The sequence below is a fragment of the Xenopus laevis genome, chromosome 2S (genome assembly GCF_017654675.1).
Source record: "Xenopus laevis strain J_2021 chromosome 2S, Xenopus_laevis_v10.1, whole genome shotgun sequence".
NCBI lineage: Eukaryota > Metazoa > Chordata > Amphibia > Anura > Pipidae > Xenopus > Xenopus laevis.
The window spans coordinates 132445625-132471284 of NC_054374.1; the positions used below are offsets into that span (position 1 = coordinate 132445625).

At 38.5% G+C, this 25660-nt stretch overlaps 1 protein-coding gene across 5 annotated transcripts in view; it reads left to right on the plus strand.

Annotated features, from left to right (window-relative positions):
- LOC108709864 (kinesin heavy chain) overlaps positions 1-24264 on the plus strand; it is an 81620-nt gene extending 57356 nt beyond the window's left edge. For 2 of the 5 annotated variants that reach the window (XM_041584425.1, XM_041584426.1), the window contains exons 21-30: positions 879-939; positions 1460-1531; positions 2096-2200; positions 5562-5582; positions 15748-15964; positions 16521-16671; positions 18148-18230; positions 20251-20278; positions 21509-21628; positions 23067-24264. In XM_041584425.1, coding sequence (XP_041440359.1) covers positions 879-939; positions 1460-1531; positions 2096-2200; positions 5562-5582; positions 15748-15964; positions 16521-16671; positions 18148-18230; positions 20251-20278; positions 21509-21587 — 817 coding nt within the window. In that variant the 3' untranslated portion in view covers positions 21588-21628; positions 23067-24264. The remainder of the gene's footprint in view (positions 1-878; positions 940-1459; positions 1532-2095; positions 2201-5561; positions 5583-15747; positions 15965-16520; positions 16672-18147; positions 18231-20250; positions 20279-21508; positions 21629-23066) is intronic. The other 3 variants (XM_018250083.2, XM_018250084.2, XM_041584427.1) reach the window with 2 other exon arrangements.
- The last annotated feature ends 1396 nt before the right edge of the window (positions 24265-25660 follow it).

Here is a 25660-nt window from a genome sequence, read left to right on the forward strand (position 1 = left end):
TCATTCCGAGTTTGGAAGCACATTTTCAAGATAGTGGTGCATTTTTTGTTTTTCTCTTAGAGAGAGACCAGCAGCCATCCAATTATCAGCAACATATTCCACTTAATTTGAGAGAAGCCAGAGTTGACAGGACTATGAACCCTTAGGGATTTTGAGAAGCCCCAAGTGTCACTTACATTATCATTACAGTTGGCAAGTTTTGTTCAATAATAACTGTTATAATCAACCAGCAAATCTTACCAGTGATGGCAAGCACTACACATAGTAGGGATTAGTATGTTTGTGTGGCATAAGTGATGTTTTTGGCCATTCTGAGAGCCTTGGACGGCAAAAAAATTGCCCTTATAGACTTGGATGTGAAGCACCTGCAAGTTCTTGTGCAAGAAAATGTCAGGAGACAGTTGCAAATTTTGACTGGCAATCGTTTTCACAAGTGTTTTCAGGTGATTCACAGTCTTGCTTTTTTGGGCTACTTAAAAATGTGCAACTCAGAGCACCGGAACTTACTTCATGTGCCATTGCTCCTTATATAACTGGATAATCTATTTCTTTAAAGTAGCCATGTATCTTTCTCCCCCCCCCAAGATGCAGAGGTGTACAACATTTGTTTTCCTATGTTTATTCAAAGTATAAATTCACAAACTCTGGCACTGCCCCCAATGGGGATCCAAAGCAGGGGAGGGGCAACACGAAGGGCAGTTAAAATAATATAATATGTCCCATATCAACAAGTGTTTAGTACTGAAATTTAAAGACCTTAGCCACATTTAGCATTAAGAACATCAAACATGGAAATGCCTCCCTGGTCTCCTTTGTTCATATCTCACATTATAGAAAGTTACTGAATCCAACTTTGAAGTATTGACTTTCTTCTGTAGATTTCTGTATGAGAAACATGAACAATCCAAGCAGGATCTTAAAGGGTTGGAGGAGACAGTCGTAAGTATTACCATACCTTGAAATTTTTATTCTTTTATGATAAGAAAATTGTTAGGTGTCCCACAAATTCACAGTTTAACTAAGAAGCTAATTCCATAAGCAACAGCCCGGTTTTACTTAAAAAAGTTGTCATACAAGATGCAGATTGTCTAGGGGCGTCACCAGAGAGATGTCCCATGGCAGAGGGAGTACGAAGAGACTAAAATGCGGGTTGTAAAGGCAGTAGTGCATGATGGATGGGTGATAAGCCTTAGGTGAACTTGGGCTGGCACCGTATATTATATACACAGCGTTTGCTAATGTTCACAGTGGTCTTTGCAAATATTACATTCCCCCATTAAGGTAAAAATTATGGGAAATATTTGTTATCCAGAAACATCCCAGGTCCCAGTCATTCTGGATAACAGGTTCCATAACTGTATTCTGTTTCCTGAGTTCATTCTGTTTCATACTATTGGTCAAAATGAAGCGGAAACAGCAGTCATGTCTGTCATCCCTGGTTTGTTCTGCTTAATTCTAGGCCCGCGAACTCCAGACCCTCCACAACCTTCGGAAGCTTTTTGTTCAAGACGTCACATCTCGAGTCAAGAAAGTAAGCTGTGTGATGTTCTCTAGTGGTTCCTCACTGATATAACGTACAGTATACTAAATATAATGCCCGGGCACTTGTCACTGCGGTTGTAATTAGAATGGCAAATAGAATTATTCCTAGAACAATTTCTTTTAATTCTATGGGACACTAATTGTACTGTGAGAATATATAGACAGTATCATTATCTGATGAACCTAATAGCAGACAGCAATGCCTTATGATTATAAAGCCTTAACTGAACAACTTACTTATGAAAGGAAATCTTTTTGGGAAGATGGTAAAAGCTGAGAACAAAACAGGCAACAATGGGGCAACATATTTATTTGCTCTATTGTAGGGATGGTTAATCCACTGACAGTTCAGCCATTGGCTCAACTACAACTTCTAACACCCTACAACAGCATTGAAGCTCCAGCCACTACTGTTCCACTACACACTCATAACACATAGCAAGGCTTGTACAGTTTTCAATAGAGTTATTAGACCACAACCCAGTATCTACCCCTTTCTGAGACCCTTGTGATAGAGGATGTCAATACTTCATTTTTTGTTGTGATTGTCTAGAGTGCTGAAATGGAACCCGAGGATAGTGGGGGGATACACTCACAGAAACAGAAGATTTCCTTTCTTGAGAACAACCTGGAACAGCTTACAAAGGTTCACAAACAGGTAGGTGTCCCATCCTGATTTCTTGGCTCCACACTGAATACAACCAATGAGGTTATGCTGCTTTTTTCATTGCGATGATGATGATAGCGATAACGTCTTTAAAATGGGATTTTATCTGCTCTTGCCATGTTTTACTATCCGCTTGTTCTGTGTGGTTGAGATCTGCAGACAAAGCCAGTATGACTCTCAGGTGCTGTACAGAGTTTTCTTTTTGTGGAAATGGAGGTTCTTAGCGTTTACCGTTTGGAAATGGATCTGGTTTTGAAACAAAGTTTGTTACTCTGATAGTTCTTGCTTTTATAGTTCATACATTAAACACTGTAGGTTGTGTCATGTAGACTTATACAATATAGGCAATATAGCAGTTTATTTACATGGACAGGTAATTAGTAAACTACTGATTTAACACTAATGACTGGGTGTGTTTTTAGGCAGTCAGTATGTGCAGATAAATGGCTGCTCTGTCATGTATAATACTGTCAGTGTGTTGCTTTCAGCTACCATGCCAAGTCAATGCACGTGTCCTCTCGATTTACTCGCCTATAATGTGCTAAATTTAATACCCACCATCCATCGGCTGAGTCTTATCTCTTACTAATGCGATCATTATTTCCTAAAAAGAAATAACTTACTACTGTAGACACAGAGAGGTACTAATTTGAGAAGCTCAAATTCCTAGTCTAATTGGTTACAGACTATGAGGCAGATTTATAAAATAATGAACTGGGGGATCCTGAGGACTTGCCAGCAATTCCTCAAGCATTATTACTGCTTGATATAAAATATTAGTGTTCCATAATCTGCTACTACTCTGATCTTTATTTTCTCATCACTTCCTTCAATTTTGATCATTCAGGTTGTTGGCCCCATGAAATGGAACGATGGAACGTGGCCATATTGGTGAATAACCAATCATATGATATGGTTTTAGACCCACAGACTGATCAGTCATGTACCTTGGTGGATTGGCCAGTGTATACCCACCCTTACTGTGAATGACCAAACAATCTTGTCTACCATTCCATCCATCCCATCTCCCTATTTATCTCTCCTGATAACCGCTTATTTAGTCTGAACATTGTAGTGCATACAATAAGATGATGTGTGTAATATCCCATCTCTTATTTAAACCTTCTGGAATCTGGGTAGATGCAAGTGCTTCCATATCTAAAGGACTAAACATCCTTATTCTCCATAGCGCTCATGTTCTTGTATCCTGTCTTTAAGACAGCATGCTTTATGTGCTACATATTGTTTCATGCGGTGCTGGCACATTTTTTCATAGACAACATGTAGGGACAGATTTATCAAAGGTCGAGGTGAATTTTCGAATTAAAAAATTAGAATTGTCAGCTATTTTTTGTGGACTTCGACTAGGGAATAGTCCAAATAAAATTAGAATATCGAAATGTACTGTCTGTTTAAAAATTCGACTTCGACCATTCACCTAAAACCTGCCGAATTGCTGTTTTAGCCTATGGGGGACCTCCTAGAACCTATTTGGAGTCAATTGATGGACCTTGAAATATCTAAGTTTTTTTTAGGGGAAAAACTTTGAATCAAATTCGATTGAATGCGCTATTCGTTCGATTCAAACAATTTGAATTCGGCCAGTTATGGACCTATTCAATTGAAAACTGACCTATTCCAAAAAAAAAACCGACTTAATTTCAGTTGGTCTTTTTGAATTCGAATTTTGAAGTTTTTTGAATTTGAAATTTTGACCCTTGATAAATATGCCCCGTAATGTTACTTGACTTAGGCATTTCTAGACAGAAATACATCTCTAGTGCTCATTAATAGACAGTATTGTTCCATTGTAGGGATGGGCGACTTTGACCTGTTTTGCTTCGCCAAAAATTTTCTGCTGGCGAAATGTCGCCGACGCCCATTAAAGTCTATGGGTGTCAAAAAATTTTTGTTGCGTGGCAAATTTTTTTTGATGCGCGTCTTTGTTTTTTTTTTGACACACAACGCCATACAAGTCTATGGGCTTCATTTTTGCGGCGAAACAAGGCGAAAAAATTCACCCATTCCTATTCCATTGCTGTCAGCAGAGAATGCTGGCACTTTCCAGTACAGGTATCTGTTATCCAGAATGCTCTGGACCTGGGGTTTCCAGATAATACATTTTCTGTAACTTAAAGGTGGCCATAGACGCACAGATAATATCATTAATCAATATAATTTCTTGGAAAGCTCTTTTCCAAGAAAGATCGTAATTGTTAAGTCTATGGCCTCCTATAGGGGTATATTTATCAAAGAGTGAAGTTAATAGTGAATTTCCGCCACTAGAGTGAAATTCCGCTACTCTCTATTCATTTCTATGGGATTTTTATAGGCGTATTTATCAAAGGGTGAACTTTCACTTCACCCATTGATAAATACGCCTTTCAAAATCCCATAGAAATTAATTGAGAGCTGCGGAATTTCACTCTAGTGGCAGAACTTCAGTCTTTGATAAATTTACCCCTTAGGGGCATGTTTACTAACATTGGAGATAAATATCTGGAGAGATTTCTGGAGATGTTGCCCATGGCAACCAATCAGCAATTAGATTTAAACAGCCATCTATAACTTAGAAAACAAAAGCAAAGATCTGATTGGTTGCTATGGGCAACATCTCCAGAAATCTCTCCAAATATTTATCTCCAATGTTAGTAAACATGCCCCATAGTCTATTAAAAAAATCATTGAAATATTGAATAAACCCACTAGGTAGGTTTTGCCTCCAATAAGGAGTAATTATATCTTATAGTATGGATCAAGTACAATGTACTGTTTTATTATTACAGGGAATAAAAATACATTTTTAAATTATGGATTAATTGGATAAAATGGAGTCTATGGGAGATGATCTTTCCGTAATTCCGAGATTTCTGGATAATGGGTTTTCCGGATAACTGATTCCATACCTGTATATTGAAGCTTCCACACTTTTTTATTCTTTTTTCCAAAAATACAAAAAAACTATTAGTCATGGCTTATACTGTAGCTGTTGTGGCAATGGATTACAACACATCTTATTTCAGGGTATTTTTCCTTTGTCAATGCTTCGATGTAATGACCATTTCATATTTAACAAGTGCTGAGAATATATTTTTCTCTGGATTCTTATGGGTTTGAGATCCCACTGAATTAAATGTGGAACCGTGGTGTAGCCTTTATCTTGCATTATTTCATACAGTCTCTGGCTTTATTTTATTAAAGCAAAATTAGATTCTACATTCATATTTATACATGTTTCACATTCAGTTTTTTTTATTCCAGCTTTGCACATTCCTATTAATTGAAAGAAGCAATCTATATTCAATGATTCCCATTTGTATCCCACATTCCCTCCCTGCTGCCTTCCATTTAGCTGGATGACAGGGTATCAAAGGTACTGAATGATGCTAACACAGAGATGTCTGCCTATCTCCAGTTCTGCTGATCATGTCTCACCAATCCCTTTAGCTCCATCACTCATCCAGCTCATCCTAATAAACACTCGGCAATCACTTAGTAGTGTGAACTGAAGAAATAAGTTGCATTAGCACTGTGCAAGAGATAAATGCAATTATTTCAAGGGCAGGGGAATTACAAACACAACAATGACTTGGTGATGCTCTGCAGCTGATCTGGAGTCAACAAAAAAACTTACACACAGGGATGAGCGAATTTGTTCGCTAAGTTTCACTGCAGAAATGACACCCATCAACTTCAATGGGAGAAAAAAACGACGTGCGTTTCTGCGGATTTTCGGCGAAACGAGTCAAATTCGCCCATCCCTGCTTACACATGCTACTGGATGCAGCATTACTGCAGAGCTCAGCATGCTTTTCAGATCATAGAACCAGAAAAAGAGTAAAAAGTATGGATTAGCCAATATTACGATCATCCTACAGTAACTTCTTCATTTTCTGCCATTTTAGCGAATCTTAAGCATTATGGGATCTCTCATTATTCCAGACCAAGCCAGAGGTTTGTAGACTTTATCCACAAGCCCCTTGTTGGGTCCGCATTTATATAGCCCCCTCACAACTGGGGTCCATTATGCCGAAACCCATTATCCAGAAAGCTCTGAATTACAGAAAGATAAAGAAAATAATTAATATTTTAAAAAAATATTCCCTTTTTTCTCTGTAATAATAAAACAGTACCTTGTACTTGATCCCTGCTAACATTTAATTAATTCTTAATGGAGAAAATTAATTAATCCTTATTATTGAAATAAATAAACCATATTAACCCCCACATTTTACTTTACTTTGTCTGAGGTAGTACCTACATAAAGTGCTTTTAAAGGAGAAGGAAAGCCCCAATCCAAAGGGGGTGCCAAATATTAGGCCCCTTTCCCCCCAAAGATTATAATGAAAACTGCACTGGCCTGGGGGAACTTGCGAGCAATCGTCTTCCTCCCTTATTTTTTCTTCAAAATCCATTGGCCGATGCATGTGCAGTAGAGCAAAAAAGTCAGCTTTTAATTTTACTGCACTTGTGCACCAGAAGAAAGAAGGAGGGAAGGAAAAGGATTGCTTTTTCACAAGACTCTTGTACAGGTATACCTCTGTATTCTGACTACAGGTTTTTACGGATAAAGTGTCATCCCTTAATTTGGATCACCATACTTTATTAAACCCAATAATTTCCTCCAATAATGATAATCTTATGAGAATAATGATATCTTAACAGGGATACAAGTACAAGGTACAATGTGCTCTTTTATTATTACAGAGAAAAAAGGAATCATAATCAAAATTTAAACTATTTTCTTTAAATGGATTCTGTGGGAGATGACCTGCCTGTCATTCAGAGCTTTCTCGATAATGGGTTTCTGGATAATTGATCCCATACCTGTACAAGAATCTAAATCATCATTAGCAGCAGCAGCAGAGGCTTTTATAGTGCAAGGCCAGAATGAGCCAGAAAACAAGATACTTTTGAAAGTATATTAAATATCCAGTTAATAGGTCATCGGAAATAGCTAACAACTTTTCAATCACCCAGAGAGCATTGTGGCTGATTATTAGTGTCTAAACCCTAATTTTAGTTTGGATTTAAAGTGAAGACCTGTTCTTATATTTCTTTCTGGAATAACTTCCAGGATTCAGCCTTTTCCAGCAGGATTAGGGGGATTCAGAATCCTTCTGCCTGGCTGAACCAAATCTGAATCCTAATTTACATATGCAAATTAGGGGTGGTGAGGAAAATTCCCAGCCCTAATTTGCATATGCAATTAGGATTCAGATCCGGTACGGTATTCGGCAGAATCTTTCGTGAAGGATTCAGGGTTTCAGCCGAATCCAAAATAGTGGATTCGGTGCATCCCTACTTTCTAGTAAATAACTATTCTGGGGCATGGGAGAACTCTGTATAACAGAACCTATTGTCCCAAAACAGATCATACAGAGAAAGTGTTTCTCCTAGGGCTGAAAGCCCTTATGTGTAAATGAGGCAGCAACTGCTGTTTTTATTCAGTGTTTGGCTCTTAGTAATACAAATCATTTCATATCTTTGTCCATACTTCTTGTGCTTTTCCACTATGGATCTCCCACTACTGTTCTTCCTTTTGCATGACATCACTGGGCACGTTATCATTTAAATTCCATAACTGGTCAGTATTGGTACAATCTATAACAAGCAGCATGATTCTCTACCAATTCGGCACTGTTATTCGACTGTTCGTGTAAACTGCAAACTGCTTGAGGCATGATTGTCCGTATATGGAAGTGTGTTTCACTTTACTGGATAACCTGATATGTTGGATCACATCTTAGAATTGGGTCAGAGCTTATATTTGCACCCACCAATAACAGGACACATTTTTGGGCAGTCAGGGTCCCCTGTGACAATAAATAATAATACATTGTTTGGAGAACCTTAGTTTTGAGAAGGATAATTTATTTGTATTTTTTCTCATAATGATCCCACCTTAGTTGCTGCTGCAGCTTTCTAGACACCCTTCTCTTACTTCTGTTCACCTGGTAAAGTATCTGCACCATGGGCAACATGTTATCTTTGGAAGAAGAATTTTATATATACAGAACACGAATGCATTGAACTTATAACTAATGATGAGCGAAATTTTCGATGGGTAAAAAAATGTGCTGAGCGTCAAAAATATGTGTCGCCCATAGACTTCAATGCATTTGCACCGTTTTACAAAAAGAGGTCAGATTCTCCCATCACTACAGGTATGGGATCCGTTATCCAGAAACCCATTATCCAGAAAATTCGAATTACGGAAAGGCTGTCTCCCATAGACTCCATTATAATCAAATAATCCAAAATGTTAAAAATGATTTCCTTTTTCTCTTTAATAATAAAACAGTAGCTTGTACTTGATCCCAACTAAGATATAATTAATCCTTATTGGAAGTAAAACCAGCCTATTGGATTTATTTAATGTTTACATGATTTTCTAGTAGTCTTAAGGTGTAAAGATCCAAATTACGGAAAGACCCGTTATCCGGAAAGCCCCAGGTCCCGATGATTCCGGATAATAGGTCCAATACCTGTACTTATAATGGAAAGATGGTCTGAAAATGAGGATAAGGTCTTGTAGCCTGCCAAATTCCCATTGGATTCATTTGTTTCCATATTTTTAATTATCTTATGGATATACAGGCATGGGACCTGTTATACAGAATGCTTGGGACCCGGGGCTTCCTGGATAATAGATCTTTCGGTAATTTGGATCTTCATACCTTAAGTCTACTAGAAAATCATGTAAACATTAAATAAACTCAACAGGCTGGTTTTGCTTTCAATAAGGATTAATTATGTCTTAGTTTGGATCAAGTACAAGGTGCTGTTTTATTATTACAGAGAAAAAGGAAATCATTTTTAAAAAATCTGGATTATTTGGATAAAATGGAGTCTATGGGAGATGGGCAGCCCATAATTTGGAGCTTTCTGGATAATGGATTTCTGGATAACGGATCCCATACCTGTATATCCAATATGATACGAATCAACAGACAAATTACATATTCTTGTTCTCGATGGATTATTTGGTGGCACGTCATAGTGTCCCTTCTCAGTGCTTTTGCATTGTTAAAATACTGACGACCAATTATTTTACATCAGATGAAAAATAGTAGAGCCATGCACTTGCAGATTAACTGATACAGAGCCCTTTTTCAAGTGTTATGGCTCTGCCAGAAACATGTTGCGTGAATAAATGTTTTGCAGTTAATTACGAGTTCCTGGCTCTATTATTTTTCATTTGATGTTTCAGCCTTCTATGGACAAAGGCAGAGCAATAGGTATGTACGAGGCATACTTGGAACCAGTGTTTTATACAAGGTTAACTATTTTAAATTAGTTTGTGGAACTAAAAAATAATGCCAAGCAGTAATTTTGCAAGGTCAGAAAAGTAAAATAAAGTAATTTCCTTCAAAACAAATTTTGAAAGCAGCTCTTTCAGTTTGCTGTTTAGGTAGAATTATACCCTGTATTACCCTCTATAGAGTGTAATAACTGTAAAGCCTGCGTCAAAGCATCCTCCAAAATCACAAATTCCTGCTAAACACTGGAAAAAATACATTAGAGTGCCAATATACATGCAATATTTTACTGTGCACCAGCAAAATAGATAATTATAGTATGTGTAAACCCTCCTTTCCCCCATATCGCACCAGCCCCCCGAAGTTTACTCAGGCCCGGATTTGTTGCGAGGCCACATAGGCCCGGGCCTAGGGCGGCACATTTTTAGGGGCGGCATGCCGCTCAGCCGCTCTGTGGGGAGCCTGTGCTCCCCAGTGCTGCGGCGCCAGCGTGTGGTAGTGCGGCCGGGCGATAGGACCACGCGGAGCGCATGGCCTGGTAGCGCCCACCCAGCGAATCCGGCGCTGAGTCTACTGCATTTCCTACCAGTGCAGTGCAAAGGAATTGATGGTGCCATTGTGCACAGATAAATAATCTCCTATAATAGAATAAGAATCATCTTCTATTTAGAAGAAAAATGAATGTGGACTTGACTTTAATGGCACAAACTCTGTGTCTGTTATAACTGTGAATTGCACCATGCCTCATTTTAATTTGATCCTTGTTCCCTGAGGTGCAACTCTTTGCATTCTTAGAATAGAGTACAGAATTGTATCTACTCTGTATGCAGAGCTGTTTATGTTTGGCATTGTTGCATAGAGAAGTGGCAGGAGGTGGGTGATCCAAATGTTGTCCCACTTAGTGATGGGCGAATTCGCAGCGAATTTGCGCGAGTTGCCGCTGGCGAATAAATTTGTGAAACGGCCACGAAAATTCGCCGGCGTCAAAAAAACGGACGGAAGTGTCAAAAAATGGACGTCTGCGTTAAAAAAAATGGACGCCGGCGTAAAAAACGGACTCAGGCGTAAAAAACAGACACGGGCGTCAAAAACGAGATGCAGTTTTGCGAATCCTCCCATCACTAGACTCCCACTGAATACCCCTAGATTGCCTGACATATAGAATGTCCAAACCGGGGGGGGGGAAATGAGATCCAAGGTTATGGGGAGCCATAGCAGAAACCACTATATTCTTGATATTACTGATATCTATATATATATATCTATATCTAGATATAGATATAGATATAGATATACTCAATATACTCCCGATTTGGACAGCTCAGCCCGCAGTTCCTGATTTGTTACTGAAATGTCCCGACTTTCTCTTTCAACTCCTGCACTGAACAGCCAGTAAAAGATACAAAGTTTCTAATTTAATTAGCTTTTGAGAGAGAGCCCAGAATAGATACTTTGAAACATTTTATGATAACAAAGTCTCTTGGGAGAGCTTAAGAGAGCTTAAAGGGCAATTCACTGTCATTAGCAAAACTGTAATTGCACATAAAAACCACATAAATGTGTTCAAACTTTCATAACTTGCCAAATTTTGTAAAATGGGCATGGTAACAAAAACAGGCGTGGTCAAAAGAAATTTGGTGTGCTATGCGCGGCAAATCTTTTTGTCCCTCTTTCTATTTCCAAAATGTTGGGAGGTATGTATATATATATATATATATATATATATATATATATATATATATATATATATATATATATATATATATATATACCAGCTATTCAGAGTCTGATCATCGTGCCTCCTATATTCATTCTAATGACGTCTTTTTCACTAACAACACCATCTAATGTTTTCCATGCACCTATTTTAGGTGCCATATTTGAATTTTACATCACGTTTATCTCTTTCAAGCTCTGTATGTTCTGTATTTTTATAAATTGTGTTGGGCTGTCAGCCAGGTAGAAGGGTTTATATAGTATGAAGGTCTCTTAAAGGATTACAGATTATGAGATTTACAGCTTTGTTGCTTTTAAAGTAGAATCATTTATATGGTCAAATCATGGCTTTCTTTATTCTTGTCAGTGCTGTTTTTAAAGGAGAACTAAATCTTAACAAAGGATTAGAAATGCTTTTATATAATCCTTATATTTTGTGCTTCTGTACCAGCCCAAGGCCAATAGACCCCATTAGTTCTGTGCCAGTAGCATCCCAACAAGGATTGTAAGGAAAACCATGTGTGGACCAATGTTTCCAGCTGCAATTAAAGGGTAACAGTGTTTCTGCAGCAAAATATATATATATATCAGTACATAATACAAATCCTTTATTTATTAAATATTTATTTTGGCCTATAATGGGAAGATACTTCCAACTTTCCTAGTTCATTCATAATGGTTTCACACCTGTACAGCTGTCTTTTGGTCGATAAAGAATGGCCTGTTGGTAGATATCAGGGTTAATAGTATAAGATCTTAAAAGCTTACGTGAAGTAGTCATTGCTTCTTATAACTGCCTCATACAAGTTTAATTCTTTTACAATACTTATATTATACTTCATACTATACTAACACTGCATGAATATTTTATCCAAGAGGCTCTTATATGCATGGGTTCTGAGAATTTACTTTGACACGGGTGTTTTGGAAGTCTGTACTTAGTTTTATAGTTCAGAAGCAGGCCATCATTATTTGATGAATCGTATGATTTATATGTGTATAAATAATAAAATAAAGTGCAACTTTGGCCCCTCTGTGGGGTGTTGGGCAACATGCAACTGGATGGGGCCAGAATTCCACTCTGTGATCACTTTGGCAGTTAGTCATAGGAGTTCAATGCAACTTTCTAATATGTAGCAGAATTATTGGTCCATTCGGTCAGACCCCCAAAAATTGTCCTTTTAGGCTTGCTTTACATTTACAATTGTTTTTCTAAATGAAAGCACTGAATTTCTTTCTAGAAAAGATGGGGATATGTCCTTTTTTGTAGCTTTCATACTGGATGGAGGCAGGAATCATAGAATTAAGAAATCCTGGCCAGTGCCATTGCAGTAAAATCCAACTGATCTTCCTGTGTAGTCCTGGATGATTTTCATGCATGTTCTACTCTACACAATATTGTAAACTGAACAAAGTATTCCAAACAGTACACATTTGTGAATAAAAAGTTACAGTCTCTATTACAATCGCTCTCGGGGGTTGCTATGCTGCTTAAGGTGGGTCATCATGATCTATTTTGTTACGGTGATGTTTCTCGATGAGTTACACCATTAATTCTAAACTAAATGTAAGGCTATTTCCTAACCCTTATTCAAAACCTGGGTCCATATAAAGAGCTGTTTAGCTGGGCATGATCTGATAGTTGGGAGAAAGTTATCGTGCCGCTGGCAGGGCCAGGCTGAAATTCATCATTCCTATATGTAGTCTGTCAGCATGTGCTGGTTGGGATAGTTACTCATCTGAGATGAATAAATTGAAGGTATCTGTACCTCAGTAACAGTAAACTGAAATATATTTCTGGCTGTGCAAAAGATTAGTGTGTGATCTGTGATACATTTCAGCCCATCACCAACTGCGTTTCACTGGCATTCCCTGCTTGTGGCTTTTCAGCATCCCGACACTTCCCTGCTTGCATGTTGTACGGAGGGTTTAACACATGCAAACGTTTTGTTCCTACATCCCTGTGATAGACATGTTGCTATAGCAATCACTTTACCCTTTTCTTTGATTTTTTTTTTTAGAGAAGATAGCATTCTGCCTTGTTTTGTTATAAGTGATGTACTGATGATGTAGCTTTTGTTCCATTTTACTGTACTGTGAATAATTATCAATACTTTAGTTCAACACCCATGATCTTTGATTTTTCTGTTTCCAAACTATATTGGATATCCAGCAGTTAAATATTATAGGGCTCATTTACAACTGTAAGTGCAGTAGGAAAATATGTGCTTTTCCCATTAGTGAGTTGCAAATAAAACCAGTTTCATTAAAGGTACTTGTGTCAGCTCCGCTCAGTCCTTCCTGCCTTTCATTCTGAATCAGGCGATGCTGCTCCTATTGACGCACGGGAATCTTGGAGCTATCGCCATCTCTTGACTAGGTGGTGGCTACAGCTTTCCCTCAGTGACCTGCATTGATCACTGCAGTGCACTTACTCAAAAAGAAAAAGGGGGCACGCAACACTTACACCCCAAACTCCAGAAATGAAGCTAGACAATCTTTGAAAATATTCAGCGCAACTGTGCAATTGTGCAGGGAACAATGCAAACTGGGGCAGATTCGATGCTCCTTTGCACCTGCAATGATGCTGGAATAATGGGGAAAACACAGCATTGTTGGAAAACAACATGGCGGCTGTGCTTAAAATTGCACTTTCCTTACTGAATTTGCATACATAAACAAGCACTTATATCTTAATGTACAAATACAAGAGGTCCTCTGCACTCAACCCAATATCTATATATTTAGGACATTGACACATTTTTTGCCTTAAGCTATAAAAAATGCCTTACCCTTTAAACAAAACAGGGATTGTTTGTCCATATATTGCAATATATTTAACTGGCCAACTACATCAACGTCATCCCTGGTATGGCCAGTCCTACACTCAACTTGCATCTGATTTATGAAGAATTCTATACATTTTACACTCGGACTAATCATATAGATAATATAGATAAGCAAAAAAATATAAGTATTTCTTATGGACATTGAGATATCAATTCGATATATTAATGTTTTCTCAATTTACATATTGCAAACAACTCAATCATGCTTTTGTGCATTGCAAACCACTGGCCCATGATAGATTCCGATTTAAACCATGAAAAATACTTAGGGGGTTATTTATCAAAGTGCAAATTTTTCTAGGAAAGCCACCATTTTTCCATAGAAAAAAAATAGAATTTTTCCTGTTTTATTATATCCTGATGGTGTTAAAAGTCCAAATAAAAAAGTATTCCAACTCAGACCTGCTAAGTTCATGTAGAAGTCAATGGCAGATGTCCCAAAGATATCCTGATTTGTGCTGGGTTTCCAAAAAAGTTGCTGTATATGGGCATCAAATCCGAAAAAGCTGTGGATTTATATTTGTTAACAATCTTACAAAGACTTTTCCCACACAAGAATTTTTCAGGAAAATTTAATGATCAATGGGGGGAAAAGTCAGTGCGGATTTCGTCGGAGTGGCTTTCCAAAAATAGTGAGATAAATTCGGATTTTTATAAATAACCCCCTTCAAGGAGAACTATACCCCCAAACTACCCTTCATTGTCCCCCCTCCCTGTCCCCCCCGCATAGGTGTTATACCTGTAAATGCTCCATAGTCTTTAATTATGCAGAGTCAGTGCAGCAGAGCTCAGGGGCACCATATTCACAGTTTTGGGAATCTTGGTGTTCCTTTGGCAATTTCCGAGGCTGTCGGCGCATGCGCAGTTGTTCGGACCAGCAAATTGCTACAACTGCGCATGCGCTGATTACTTACTGAAGACTTCTGAAGCGGTGAAGATGGCTCCCATGAGCTCTGCTGACTCTGCATCGAGGGGTAAGACTTAGGGGCATTTACAGGTATTAACACATGTGCGGGAGGGGGGACTATGGAGGGTAGGGGTTTTCATTAGTTTGGGGGTTTATTTTATAAACCCCTAAAGTTTATATTTTTCCTGCTATCAGTATGGGATACATGACTTACATTATTGATCAGTTTTATGGAGAAATATACTGTATTAAGGTTGGTGGTAAAGATACCTGGGCTGGCCTGAAGCTTGCAGGCTGATTAATTGGTGTAGAATTTGGGTCTGGGTCAGGTAAGCATGGCTCACCCGTATCACACACTACCTATATTTGTGTGCTGCAGCTGGGCACCCCACACCTTACTTCTTCAGTGGTGGGATAGTGTTGCTCATACACCCCCTCTCTTATGTTAAAGGCAGTGAGTCGACAGCTTGTTAGGACAGGATAGTGTAAGTGCTAATTGGGAAACTGAAAATTGGCACTAATCACTAATTTTCTGTGATAATTAAGAGATTTAAAATGTTGAAAAATATAAGAAATAAACAAATACTCTTTTTGAAACTGATTAAACATAGACTACAACATTTGTTTGATTGCAATGACAGTTCTGCTTTAAGCAATCTCTTTTTAATTCTTACTGTAAATATTAAATGAACCCTATTGTAGCTGCAGATGGCCAGACATTGGCATTTTAGAATGAGACATCCAAACAAATATTCCCATGCATTTATGGCTATTTTTTTGTCCTTTCTGAACGGTGTCACCAAGCTGGTTCGTGACAATGCAGATCTTCGTTGTGAGCTTCCTAAACTGGAAAAACGTCTTCGGGCTACGGCTGAGAGAGTTAAGGCCCTGGAGGGTGCACTGAAGGAGGCAAAGGAGGGAGCTATGAAAGACAAGAGGAGGTACCAACAAGAAGTTGATCGTATTAAGGAGGCTGTACGCTATAAGAACACAGTTAGACGTGCACACACAGCACAGATTGGTAAGAAACAAATTTCCCATTAGACTTTTTTCATGTATCAAATGGATTTTAAAGTGATGTTTATTTGCTTCCAAATTAGATGATAAAAGGCCACTATATGATTCGAATTAAGCTCAGTAAAGGGGAGTATGTGGTGGCATATTGCTATGGAATCTTACTATAAAGACTATAAGATGATAATTTGCTATGATACAAAAAAGATGTCTTTATTTTAATAGTGATGTGGCTTTTGCTGCTTCCGGTGGCCAGCAGCTGTCACTTCATGTAAAAACCCCACAAACTAACCTTCTATGACCCGTGATGGCCTCATCTCCTTCAGGTCTTTGACACGAGCAGGGCACCATTGTTTATGGGCATCCGTTATTCTGCACTTTTCAAATAAAGAGCAAAATTGATAAAAATGCATTTATTGCATATACTGTATATTCATATCCCCATCCCTTCTATTGTCTTCCCTGTCCATTGCAGAGAATCTCTGCTCTTGTTAGCAGCTTGCAGACAAATTATTAGAAATAAAGCTATTACCAAGTGCCTAATACAATATTTGTTATTGCAGCAAAGCCCATCCGGCCCGGACACTACCCTGCATCCTCACCCACCAACCCATATGGCATCCGGAATTCCGACTCAATTAGTTACACCAACAACCTCTTTCAGAACTACCAAAATATGTACATGCGGGCAACCAGCCCAAGCAGTGAAACACTGTAAGTATACTTAAAAATGGTTACTTTATCTCTACAATTGGCTTTACTTTACCTCAAGCACGCAATAACATCCTTTATGGTTGTTCAATGTAAAGCCGTCCATACACAGGCAGATTTCTGTGGTTGTTCCGTCTGCCCTTTCCCCTATTTTTTTCTGTTCTCTTTGCCTTTGTCCCCTCATACCTCCAACCTGCAGCTTTCCTGAGGTCATATTTGTGTGCACTGTACCCTGTTTTTCTACCTCCAAACAGTACCTTCCTAGATTTCCCTCTCTCTCTCTGTCTCTCTATCTCTCTCTCTCTCTCTCTCTCTGTTTCTATCATCACTCCCGTATTCCCATTTTATGACAGATAACATTGACCACATAAGTTTTGGGAATAATTATTATCTGTAATGCCAAAACATTGCCACTGACAATACTTTACTTCTATGGGGCAAATTCACTAAAGGGCGAATTTTGCCCTCACTTCGCCACACTTCGTCAGGTGCTAAATTGCTATCACTATGCTAATTCACTAAAATGCGAATTTGCATCTTGGCAGCCAAAGTCTTGCTATTGTAAATTCGTCAGCGCGAGCATTTAATAGCGAACATTCATTTCTGCCTAGCTAAACTTTGTTAGTACTCTTATGCTTAGGTCAATTTGAATAGGGCAGTTACTTATAGGTCTTATATATGTCTTTATTAGAGATGTTGGTGAAATTGCTTGAAGTGGCCACTTACTGTTTTATTAAAAATGTTCAAGGAAGCAAAATAAAGACAAAAGAGATCCTCTGTTGTCCTAGACGTGAGCCCACCCTAAAACAAATGTGGCATGCCCCTCAAATGGTTGAAAAATGCCAACTTCTAAATAGAATCCCACTTTAAAATGTGAAAAAATGCAGTGTTTGTTATAATTTTTATAACTTTTCGGCATACCGGATATGATGTCACTGACATAAGATTGAGGAGGATGTAGTTTCATCTTATCAGTTCGCCAGGTCTAAGCTGGTGAAAAAGACACTGGCTAAAGGGGTAACGTTATGGGAAATTTGCGGAGTAACAATCGTTTGCTTCAGCAAAAATTTGCCTGGCGAAATTGTGTTAAAAATTCATTAGTGATGTACTCTTTCACTAGCGAACTGTCCTCTATCCCTGTTAGTAATTTTCTGCCCCATGTGTCTCACTGTAAAACATCTTAATCTGGATTAATGTTGTTGGGTCAGTTGTTCTGTTGAAAGCAATCAGCAGCAACCAGCTCATACAATTTGACTGGCGCTAGAACTGTTCTGATGCCTCCAATGTTGTTTATCTCTACCACACCCATATTAATATGCAAAACGGAAACTTTTTATAACATGGGGCAATGTAAATAATATACACACAATTAGCACATCATAGATCCAGCACTGATAAAACAAAAGCATTGTTACAAATATAGTCTTTCATTGAATATTTAGGCCCTATTTATGGTTGACTCTCTCTTATGCTATTTAGCTTTGTCAATCCATGTTCCAGCACACAGAGCAATTCTTCCAGTGGCACCGTGCTTTCCTATCAGAAGCTGAATGTGGATAATGGTAAGGATTTTTGAACACATTACCATGCTATATGCTTTTAAAGGGACAGTAAACTGTATTTTTTAAAACTGGTTCGAGAAATAGGCCCTGTGCTGAACATAACCTACTTTTTAATCAGGAAATATTTTGGGGTTTTTTACACTAAACTTAGCACAATTTGAAAAGGAAACTAAAGCCCAAAGTTGAACAGCCAGTAAAATGAAAGTAATGTTTTTAAGGACATACATAATATCTGGGTGTATGTAGGGCAACAGGCATTGATATATGTATGAGAGGAAATAAATATGATAAACAGCTAACAGCATATTTAGCAGGCAGATATGTTACATGTATGTTACCGTACAAAGCCAATGTCTCACTCCAGCCCACGAGACCTTTATGAGCAAATACATATATATACATGATATATTATTTCAACACTAAAATAAAAGGCTGTTATTATATGTAAAACAACCCTTCTCTACATATTTGCATTTATACTGAAGGGTGGGAGTTTCTTTAACTCCGCTGAAGGTTTCTGTATGCAAAAAAAGTGTATTTCAGGATCTGTGTTGTTTAAACACATACATACACATTCAGGCAGCCTCAGTTACAGTATAGCTCCAATTGTAACAACATGTCTAAAGCCTACGATTTAAAGGAGAAGCATTGTATAATAACTGGGTGGTGCAAAATGTTAGGCCCCCTAGTTATTTTAATGGCTTAGATCAAGTTCAGCCTTTCCCTGTACTGTGCATGAGCACTTGGATTGGGCTGCAAAGAGGATCCAGGATTGAGAAGAATATGGTGATCTGCTGCTCTTACAGTAGAAACCTGAGCTGGTGCCCAACATTTTGGCACTCCACCAGTGATTATCCCTTCTCATTTAAAACAAATATATAAGCGTACACAAAATGTACAAGGCATTAAAGGAGTTGGTCACCTATGATGTAGAGAGGGATATTCTACAAACAATTGGCAATTAGTTTTCATTTTTTATTATTTGTGCTTTTTGAGTTATTTAGCTTTTTATTCAACTGCTCTCCAGTTTGCAGTTTTAGAAATCTGGTTGCTAGGTTCCAAATTACCCTATGCATTGATATGAATAACGAATATTAATGAATAATGAATATGAATAAGAGATGCCTGATTTAAAAGAAGAGTAATGAAAAGTAGCAATAACAATACATTTGTAGCCTTACAAAGCATTTGTTTTTTAGATGGGGTCAGTGACCCCATTTGAAAGCTGGAAAGAGTCAGAAGAAGGAAAATAATTCAAAAACTTTAAAAAAAAAAATAATGAAAACCAAATGAAAAGTTGCTTAGAATTTGCCATTCTATAACATACTAAAAGTTAACGTAAAGATGATCCACCCCTTTAAGCACAATTCAGGGCAATGGTTAAAGCATTTTTGTCTTGCAATTGCCTGACAAGTAATTACACCATGCTTACAGGCAATTACCTTACAAGTAAATTGGGAGTAAATTTAAATCTTTTGTCATGGAGCAACTAATTGTCGTGGACTCTCCCTATGTACCATTGCCCTTAAACATGGATACTTATAAAAAGAAGTCTAAACATAGCTCTGAATTAGCTTCCCTGATTAGGGTTAGTTCACACGAGGAGATTCGGGGAGATTTTGTCGCCCGGCACCGCGTGTGCTTTAGCGCAGGCGACTTTTCATTATAGCGGATGGGAAGACACGCGTAGGCAGTTCGGGGAGATTGTCGCCCAGAAGAACAGGCGATTAGTCGCCAGGCGACAATCTCCCCAAACTGTCTTCGAGTGTCTTCCCATCCGCTATAATGAAAATTCGCCTGCCCTAAAGCACACGCGGCGCCGGGCGACAAAATCTCCCCGAATCTCCTCGTGTGAACTGAAGTAGATGCAGTGACAACATAGTTACATAGTAAGGTAGCTTGAAAAGAGACACATGTCCATTAATTTACAAATGTAGACCTGTGGCTGTTATTTGTTTTTGCACACTGATTTATTTACCTTTATAAAACTGTTGTTTGTGTTATCTATTTACACCGACAGGAAATGCTACAGATATCAATGATAACAGGTAAGCAGCAGTAATAATGTTTTTTTACTTCATTTAAAATGTAACAAACACAGTGATAAGGCACTTTAATGTCCCTAAGTATATTTTCTATTATAATGCTCCTTCTTTATAACATTCCTTTAACAGTGCTATATTTGCTTAGTCCCCATTCCAAATTCCAATAAATCTCACCATCTTTATAATGCCAACTGCTTTTTGTCAGTCATTTCTAGAGCAGTGGTACCCAGCACTGAGTGATTTAAACCTAATGAGGATATCTTTCAGCATTTCAGCAAGAGATCTTTCTCTTACTGAAATGCATTGTTTTTTACTATTATTGTATATATATATATACATGCGCGAAACTGGGCTCGAGCATGCACGCGCAAATCTGTATGCACAGAAGCGCAATTACGGAAAAAATATCAGTGGCAGTCGGGGAGAGACGGGACAGGACAATCGGGTAGATGACAGAGCAGGCACCCCCCCCAGCTTTGCGCCCTAGGCACATGCCTACTCTGCCTACCCCTAGTTCCGGCCCTGTGTAGAGGCCTTCGGCAGAGCCGGGCCAACCCGGCCAGGCGCCCTAGGCAACCAGGCCGGGAACGGCGCCGGCTTCGTGTGCGCTCAATCGCGAATGCATGAAACTACGCGCCGCCGCGCATGCGCGAAATTCCGCTCCAGCGCGAATGCGCGAAACTACGCGCTGGCGCGCATGCGCGAAAATACACGCCGGTGCGCAATCGCATTTCAAACAAAGGAGACAAAGGACCGGACACGGAGTAGGGGACAGAGCAGGTACGTGCCTGGCTCCCCCTCAGCTTTGCGCACTAGGCACGTGCCTACTCTACCTACCCCTAGTTCCGGCCCTGGCCTTCGGCTTTGTGCTTTTATATGGTCATGGAACTCCCAGGTGACTTCTAATATCCTCTTTTTTTACAATGGGGGTACATCATTTATTATAATGCACACGTTTCAGTGAGTTGTGGCAGAAATTACATCACTAAGCATTGATTATACCTGATGACATCACTAAGCACCATTTATAAAGATATAATTTACAGCTTATGCAAGGCTCTTGTTATACCAATATATCATATAACAGGATTATTTTCTAATGTAAGGTTGTTCATTCATCAGTGCCAGAATACAGTGAAGACATCTTTTATATGTAGTAGGCCAAGTAGGAACTATTATTTTACTCAGCAGTTTTTCCATTGTTTCAAAATGATGTTTATATTTTCTCTGCAGAAGCGATTTGCCATGTGGCTGTGAAGCTGATGACCAGTCCAAGTTGTTCCCTCTTCATCAGGAAACAGCAGCCAGCTAATAACTCAATCAAAATATATCTCCCATGACATGCACTTTCAGGTAATACCCTTTTCTTAACCCATTTAAATGGCCACCCAGGACTTGGCAAAGTTGGAAATGTGCATGGAAGTAATCAGTACCACTCTTCCATACCCAACACTACTAGCACAGGAAACTGAGACAAAAAAAAAACCCTTAGCGGCAGAAGTTGGTGGATCAAACACACCACATAGGCCACCCAATAAAAGTAATAAAACATTTATTTATGACAACATCATCATCTCCTCAAGTCTGAGGATTTAGGGCTGGAGCTCCTGGACCACCTTCCTGGTGAGCTTTTTTCTTTTGAGAATAATTTCCTTGCCACTGTCAATATTGCATTACAGATTGCCACGTATGAGCACATATTGTCTACTGACTTGGCCACTTCGGACAAAGTTGTTGTCTTTGTGACCAAAGCAATAACTACACTGATCAATCCATATTGGCCTGTCCTGTTGAGTAGGCCTTCATTAGTCCTCCATTGTTCCATACTAAAAGATTAGCTGAGCCTAATTTGGCTTACCACTCTGGTAAAGTTCCCTTCCTTTAGTATCCTAGCATGCATGGCCATCTTAAAGGAATTGATCAGTATAAAAATAAAAACTGGGTAAATAGACAGGCTGTGCAAAATAAAAAATGTTTCTAATATAGTTAGTTATCCAAAAATGTAATGTATAAAGACTGGAGTGACTGTAACATAACAGCCAGAACAGCTCCTATGGTTTGCACTGAATCAGTGACATGAGGGGGGGTGCCACATGGGTCATATCTTTTGCTTTTGAATCTGAGCAGCATGCTAATTATCAATTCCAAACTCACTGAACAGTTATGTCCCCCTTAAAGTCGCTGACTAACTCAGAGTTAGTGAGCTGAAAAGCAGGAAGTAGTGTTCTGGCTATTATGTTAGACTTCCAGTCACTCCAGCCTTTATAGATGACATTTTTGGCTAACTAACTATTTACCCAGTTTTTATCTTTTACACTGAACTGTTCCTTTAAGGTTTAAAATATAACTTCTTAGCCTTGAAATATGCCAAGATAATCAGTAATGGAACCTACACTCTAAAATTGTTAATCTTCTTCATTGTAGCCCACTCTGAGAATTTGGCAATTACTGTAGGTCCCCCATGATGACAACCAGGAACATTTTCCCACAGATATAAGCTATTGCTAATGTGTGTTTTAACAAATGCTCTCAACAAAAGCAAAAGCAGCTACAGCCATATGGCTGAAAACGTTTTTGTAACTAATACAACTGCAGTGACGTCAGTTAGATACCATATAGAGTCATGTAGGAGTTTTCTTTCCACCTGCCAGACATGATCATCTCTTGGGTGTTGTTGTTCTTCTCTATCTTGTGATTTTGTTAGCTCTCATTGGTCATCCTGTATACAAAAACACTAACCACAAAAATAATTAATATCTCTCTGTTTCCTCTTTCCTTTCTTTACTTCCAGTTTCCCATGGGGCTGAAGCTTGTACCCAGCATGCTGCAAGTTAGCTTTTTGTGGCCTCTGCTGCCAACTATTACCTTCCCTGTATAACTTGCTCAGTGTCTTTCTACTGTGCTCTGTTTATGTACTGTATACTAACAGCTGCTCATGTTTATTCTATACCTTTGCAATGCACTTGATTATGTATCCACTTGTGTTTTAAACTCTATCCTATCAAAGTTACTTATGGTATATCTGTCAAATCCCACACCTTGTATCATTTACCTGGGGGCTAGTGATGTATCACAGTAACGGCGGAATAGTAAGGGGTATCAAAATAAAGAAACAATGATATTTCAGTGCAGTGTTTGTGACATTATATTGACATTTGTAAGTCGGAGGCATAAAATCCCTTACAGAAGGGAAGGTGGACATGTGTATCTGTCTTTACAGTGTACTTTCTTTAAAAATAACAATTTTTGTATATATTCTCATGTGGATTAAAAAAATCAATTTCAAAAGCAACACTGTTATATGAAGAGAATCTTCAATGGATGCCTAAGGAGAATGCCTCTCATATGGCAGCTCCATCACTCATCACGTTATTGTCAATCCAATACAAAGCAGCTGTAAATAAGGATAGGGTATATATTTCCCACCATGGCAACCTGTAGCTTTCCTCTATACAGTACATTAAATATTAAAACCCTAGTGTGCTTCTATACAAAGGTAGGTTGGTAGGTAGGTAGACTAATGCAAAAGAAAAAGCATACAGATGCATGATATGTACATACATAATTATCTTACCTAGAAACTAGAAACACTGATAATGTGTTGTTTCTGTTAAATGCAACCAACTCCTTTGTTGTTAACTGATATAACAGATTCAGAATCCATCATTCAGCTGGAATTTTCACTTATAAGTTCACTCTGTAGAATGACGCTTATTTCACTGAATATATTAAAATAGTGCTTTTGCTTGGGAAATATAAAGAATCTTTTTCAGTGAAATCTGTAGTAAATATCAAGCAAAGCCTATTTAGTCATGTGAAACCTAAAAATATCACCAAGCAATGGTGGCTGCCGGGGAGTGGTCTGAGTGGGGGAAACACAAGCACTGTTAAGTGTAATGAAATCTGCTATAGTCGCTGAAATCCTGATATAAGAAAAACTTCTATTTATGGCAAAATCGGAACAATAAAGAATCTTTTCATTTTATTAATTCCTGTGTGTGCCTGTATCTGTATAGAGTAGCTTGAAAAAATTATGAAAGCTACCTTTTTTTTTTCTGAGTGCCAAATCCCCTTTTTGTGGTTGAAATGCTACTAGAGCCTTTTAAGAGACACCTAATTAATCCACCTATGTAATGTTAGCCATACATTGGCTCATAGTCTTGGTATCCAACTGTTTGTCCAACAGGCCCAGACAGACAGATATGGTACTTTGCTATTGTTTAGTTTTTTTGGACTACAACAGCCTAAACAATTGAAACTGCAGGGATTGAACAGGCGCTGTGGCTGCACAAGACTTTTTGAATGACTTTTTCAATGACCACCAGACAGAAAAGGTCTAGGTGGAAGAGTCTGATCTTAAAGGAGAAGGAAAGGTTAAGTAAACTTTATCAGAATCGCCTATATAAATACACAAGTAACCCCTCAAAACAATGCTGCTCTGAGTCAAAAGAAACACTGCATTTCTGTCCTTCCTTCTGTTGTGTACACATGAGCTTCTGTATCAGACTTCCGTCTCTTAGCTCAAACCTCCAGGGCTTGGGCTTGAGCATGCTCGGTTTGCTTCTCTTTCCCTTTTCCCTCTTCCCCTCCCTGCTGTAATCTGAGCCCAGAGCTATGAGTGAGCAACGAGAGACTCAGGCAGGAAGTGATGTCACACCAAGCTAATATGGCAGCTACAATCCTAAACAAACAGAGAGAGCTTTTAGAGCTGTTTACTCAGGTATGGTAAAGCATTCTACAGAATAAATATAGTGTTTTAACTTGCACTATTGTGGCTAATCTATTAGAAATAAGCTGCCTCAGTAGCTTTCCTTCTCCTTTAATGCACAACTTGTGAAAGCCACACACAAATTATTTCCAAACGCTCATCATTTGCAGACATTAAGCACAGTGTTGGAGGGATTGTTGTGCAGTCAAAGGACCTAGCTATGTCACCATCACTGAGTCTGCTGTAAACTTCTCATTTAACAGCTTATTTTAAAGGAAAACACATGACCATAACTAGATTGATGCCTTGGAACACCGAAGTCTTTTGTTTGACTTTAAACAGGACAATATCTGCATCATTTTAGCCTTGATCTCCAACAATTGCTCTCAAAATCGAAACTGCTGTAAGGTTATTTGAATTAAATTGCTCCTAGTGTTCTTCTGGGACTATGATCTGGAGACTAGATTGTAAGCCAGTACCATTCAAGTTCAACACAAATAGTTAAATAAGATGTTATCTATCTTTGCTTTGAGCAGACTACAAAGTACAGGGGAAAACAGCATTGTGGTGCAAGGGACAGTAGAGGCTGTGGCTCTAAGCCAGGTTCAAATGATGTCACTGCTAATGTTTTTGGAAGGATCGAATCATTCGGCTGAACTGGAAAAATTCTGGCGTGG